At 38.3% G+C, this 5,187-nt stretch overlaps 1 protein-coding gene across 1 annotated transcript in view; it reads right to left on the bottom strand.

Moving 5' to 3' along the window:
- The window catches only part of POLQ (DNA polymerase theta), a 128,460-nt gene that overhangs the window by 46,177 nt on the left and 77,096 nt on the right, over positions 1 to 5,187 (bottom strand). The window contains 2 exon segments of the mRNA XM_003795084.1: positions 1,805 to 1,923; positions 2,504 to 2,633. Of these exon segments, the coding sequence (XP_003795132.1) occupies positions 1,805 to 1,923; positions 2,504 to 2,633 (249 nt within the window).

Genomic DNA, 5,187 nt, shown 5'->3' with positions numbered 1-5,187 from the left:
GGTTCAAATCCAGCCCAGGCCTGCCAAACAACTACAACAAAAAAATAGCTGGGCTTTGGGCGGCGCCTATGGCTCAAGGAGTAGGGCACTGGCCCCATATACTAGAGGTGGTGGTTTCAAACCCAGCCCTGGCCAAAAACTACAAAAAAAAAAGAAAAAGGAAAAAAAATAGCTGGGCTTTGTAGCAGGCACCTGTAGTCCCAGCTACTTGAGAGGCTGAGGCAAGAGAAATCACTTAAGCCCAAGAGTTTGAGGTTGCTGTGAGCTGTGACACCACAGCACTCTACCCAGGGCGACAACTTGAGACTCTGTCTCAAATAAATAAAATAAAAAGTATTAAAGTTAACTTCAAACTTTCTCCCTAATTTTAACATATTTAAAATACAGAGGTCTATGTCAAAGGCCTATGTCTATCTCTAGGGACACCTGGATATCCAGTTTTTGACTCAGCCAAGATTAGGACAGTGAGATTAATAATAAATTAAGATCCAAAATTCCCCCCCAGTAACCCACAGGTTTAGCTTCTTTACTGATAGTTTGCCACTGGCTTAACCAATTAAGTCATCCTGGCTTAATTATATAGCCAGAGAGGCATTAAAGTCCCACTGGAAACTTGTGCTTTGAGGTCTCCTTAAGCCTAGATTCCTTTTCCAGATCTTAGCAGTTCAAACCAGAAATAAAGTGTGCTCCCTCTATGTGAATAAAGACCTCTGGGAACACATTCATGGAATGTCTCTTAGACTTCAAATGCTTATCTATATTCTCTTTTTGATGTACCATATCCTTTGCTTCTAAATAAGAGCCCTATGTGAGTGTGCTGCTCTGTAGGAATTTGGTGAGACCTTTCAAATATTGAACTGGGGAAATCTTTACAATGTGGCTACTAGGAAATTTAAAATAACAAATGTGCCTCACTCTAAATTTCTAATGAACAAGGCTTTTAAAACCATCTGTGCTTCCTCCCTTAAAACACAAAAGGAGAAACCCAGGATTGCATAACTTCAATTAAATTAACATACACCACACATATCTTTTGGAGACTCCTTTAGATAACTCTGATTGGATTTTGTATGCTGATAGTTCATACTCAAAAAGCAATACTGAAAATTGCCAAGCAGGTCGTGTTATCACAGACCTGAATTCACCCTTGGAATATGTTTCTGATGGAATTTAAATAAACTCAGATGGTTAATTGTACTCACCTGGACTTGCCAGCTGGCAAAAGATAAAGGAGCAAATATGCATACTAATAGTAGGGATAATCTGGGAGTTAGACAATTGTGACTTCCAAATGTTTTGATGACAAAAATGTTCATGATTAGAGTACTGAGGAAAGATAAGGCAGAATGAGGGTAACTGTAGGGGCCTCCCCAATGCAATAGGAAGCAGCAGTGTGGAAAACGGAGAAACACAAGAGTAAAGCAAGTCAGAGAGAGAGAAATTGTGCCCTCAGAGGTCAAGGGAGGAAACTGAGGATGGAGAAAGTTGATTTGTAGTGACAAATACCGCAGAGAAGTCAAAAAGGATGAGGACTGGCAATCCATAGGATTTAGCAAAGAGTTTACAATGATGTCGGAAAACCTGGTGTCAGCAGACTGCTGCTGCTGCTGAGCACGCAGCACAGAAGTTCACAGAGAGAAGATCATGAAGACAACAGTGACTGCTATGGACCTGGCACCAAAAAGAGAGACAGGCTCCACTGCAGAGAGGAAAAAAGAGGGATCACTGCATGCTTCTGGACTTCACCACCTGCAGACGTTTTCTGTGTTTTAAAAAACATTCCCAGAGCAATGAGCCACCTTACCTGGGAAAGGCACAAAGGCATGTCGCATGCTAACCGAAAATGGCATTCCTCTGTCTGCAGCTTTCTCTTCCATCTGTGCCTGGCGCCCATGCTTCAGGCCACAACCCTTATTTTGTCTTCTGTGGTGCAAACAACATCATCAATAGGACATGAAGCAGTCTCAAACACATGAAAAATGGCTGATTTCTGATAAAAGTCAATATTTCCATCTAAGACACTTAACAACCTCATCTGAAACTCACTTGGAAGCTTAACAACGATGCTAGACTTCTTACAGCAAAGACTGAATTAAACATCAAGACATGTCTATAATACCCTTTCCCACAAATTGCTTCTGAGATAATTCACAACATTTAGCTTAATTCAACAAATCTCTTTGACCATATCGAATATAAATTATCGGTGCTTTTTTTCCCCTTTATGTGTATATTAGAGAGCAGGAGGGGAAAGTCACTGACATTGCTAAACTCTCATAAGCATACAGCTGTTGATTTAATTAGTGGCCCTGGGTTTCAGCCTTTCATCGTCCATTAGCTTCTTTATAGACAGACTATGGATTTAAAATGGGTAATGCCTAGAATAGAAATAGGTATGCCTGGAACATAAAATTAAACTAATTTCATTATTTTGTCTAATAATCTATGTTTAAGCTATTCATACTCCAAAGATATATATTAATACAGATACACAGAAGCAGACTACCTGCCCATGGGAAATAGGCCTTTGCCTAAGGCTTGAGAAGGTGGGCTTTCTCCAACTAGTGTTGGCATTTTAATCTCAAAATCTCTTGGCACATTCTGAATATTTGGTTCTGTAAAGGTTATTCGTCCTAAAAACAAGCAGAATAAAAACGTAAAATTAGAAAACGTCTGATACTTACTTTAACAATATTTACATTTCTGAATTCTCTTAAAAATTCATGCTCTATTGATGCCAAATTCAAATAAATGTACGTAAATATTTTTCATCATGTTCATGTGTCTAACAATGATAAAATAAGTACAAGACGATTCCAATATCAATCTGCTACAATACTGTGTCTTGCACTGTCCTACCACTCTGAAAACAATCCCATAAGAACTAATTTGATAAATTGAACTATTCCTATGCTAAAATGTGTACCAGGCGTCAGCACCATAACATGTTAACAGCCATATTAATGAGGAAAGGCTAATCAAATAGATTTTAAGAGAACTGACCACTTAAGCCTCTAAAAGCCCATCACTTTCGGATATCACCTGGCCAGTTTTTGTCACTGTAATCATTTGTCCAGACAATTAACAACAATATTGAGAAGTACAGAATCAGGTAGAGATTAAAATAATAACATTTTTCATTGAACAGAAAGCTGTTTTTTAAAAATGCTAATAAAGGCTTTATTTCTCCAAAAATATTTTATTTAATTCTTGGTTGAATTTCTCTGAAACATATAAGCATTGTTCAAAAAAAGTCTGAATAATTTTGTTATTGTTTTTATAATATATATAGCAACACTAAAACCTGGTTTATGATGCCCTCTTCATCTTAACAGGCTGTCTACTAGCTACTATACATAATTTCATCAGGCTATTTAAGTGCCTTGGACATTGTTTTCCTGAATGAACCTCTGATGCTATAAGCACAAAATAAGCATTCAATTAATGATAACTTTTTCTTTTTTTGGAGACAAAGTCTCAGTATGGCACCCTCAGTAGAATGCTGTAGCATCACAGCTCACAGCAACCTCAAACTCTTGGGCTTAAGTGATTCTCTTGCCTCAGCCTCCCAAATAGCTGGGACTACAGGCGCCTGCCACAATGCCCAGCTATTTTGGGGGGGGGGGGTTGCAGTTGTCATTGTTGTTTAGCAGGCCTGGGTTGGGCTCGAACCTTACAGCCTCAGTGTATGTTGCAGGCGTCCTACTCACTTAGCTACTGGCACCAAGCCAATTAATGATAACTTTTAATATAACTGTTACCATTAAATGGCAGAGGAAGGCATCCAAGGCTCTTTCTACATCAGCGCATTATCTTCTTTTCTATAATAATACTTAATAACACTTTGCCCTGGTCTATTAGTTGAATTGATGAGGCAACACTGACAGACAAAAAAGACAGTAAAAATAAATCACAATAAATTTTTCAGAAATATAGCTTTATAGAAATAAATTCTAATCATGAATTGGCTTTGCTCTGCTTAGGTAGGTTTGTATTTCTAAAATATCACTGTAAAATTATATAAAATATTAAAATCATATGTCTAAAGTCAATCACAAAAACAAAATTGATTACTTTCAGCTTTACAAAACAATAAATGTGCGACACCTTTGAAAACTCTAGTTGCTGTTATTTTTCATCACCAAGGATGCCATTTTACATTTATAGCATTGTAAGTTTATAGTATTATAGCATATAATTCAAAGTGAAATTTAAATAACAGAGCAAGATATGGCTAGGAAGGGCCAAGAGGTTAGCTATATAGGGAAGAAGAAAAAGAGAAAGTAGTTTAGAACAAAGAACAAAACAGGCAGACAAAACTAGCTCCAAGGGACGTGTATCCATCCATAGCAACAGCAACAACTGAGTCAGCACTTCCCAGGAGCCACGTGCACACTATTCTAAACCCTACACGTATTGACCTGTTTAATGTTCAGAATGACCAGGTGAGGTAGAACTACTATTACCTTGTTTTACACATGAGAATACTTAGGCCCTGAAAAGGATCTTGTCTAAAGATTCACAGCACTGGGATTCAAAGCTGATTTCTGGTTTCAAAGCCCACCTTTTCTATCACCGGTCTAAACTTCTTGCCTCTACAATGAATGAGTTAAAGGTAGCCTTTCTTCCACTGAACATCAGGTTTGGCAAATACTTGGAATTTTGTATTGCCTAGACAAAGAATCCTTTCTTTCCTCACCAGATTACACTCTTACCTGTCCAAACAGGGCCATGAGATACTCAAAGGGGTCTACAGCTTTTTTTTCTGCTTGAGTAAAATAAGACCCTCAATTATTACACAGATGCACCAGAGGTCTACTTAGATTCAACTTGGACAAATCTTAAAAGGCTCAGGAAATAGCTGGGACTAAAATAAGATCAGATGCCTGACTCAAGTGCCTAATTCCTATACTCCAATCCAATGTTCTCTCAGACAGCCCAGTTACCCTATACGAGTGCTCAAAAGCAGGAACTGTATCTTACTAAAAATCCAGGTAGTACCTCTTTATGCTTTGGATATAGTATGTGTTGTTTTTTGGGTTTTATTTGTATTTGTTTGGGGTTTTTTTGAGAGAGTCTCAAGTTACTGCCCTGGGTAGAGTGCCATGGAGTCACAGCTCACAGCAACCTCAAACTCTTGGGCTTATGTGATCTCTTGCCTCAGCCTCCCAAGTAGCTGGGACTACC

This window comes from Otolemur garnettii, unplaced genomic scaffold (genome assembly GCF_000181295.1).
Source record: "Otolemur garnettii isolate 467f Iridium unplaced genomic scaffold, OtoGar3 scaffold00089, whole genome shotgun sequence".
Taxonomy (NCBI): Eukaryota; Metazoa; Chordata; class Mammalia; order Primates; family Galagidae; genus Otolemur; species Otolemur garnettii.
Note: the sequence above shows the minus strand (reverse complement) of the source record. Positions and strands in the feature narration are given on the sequence as shown.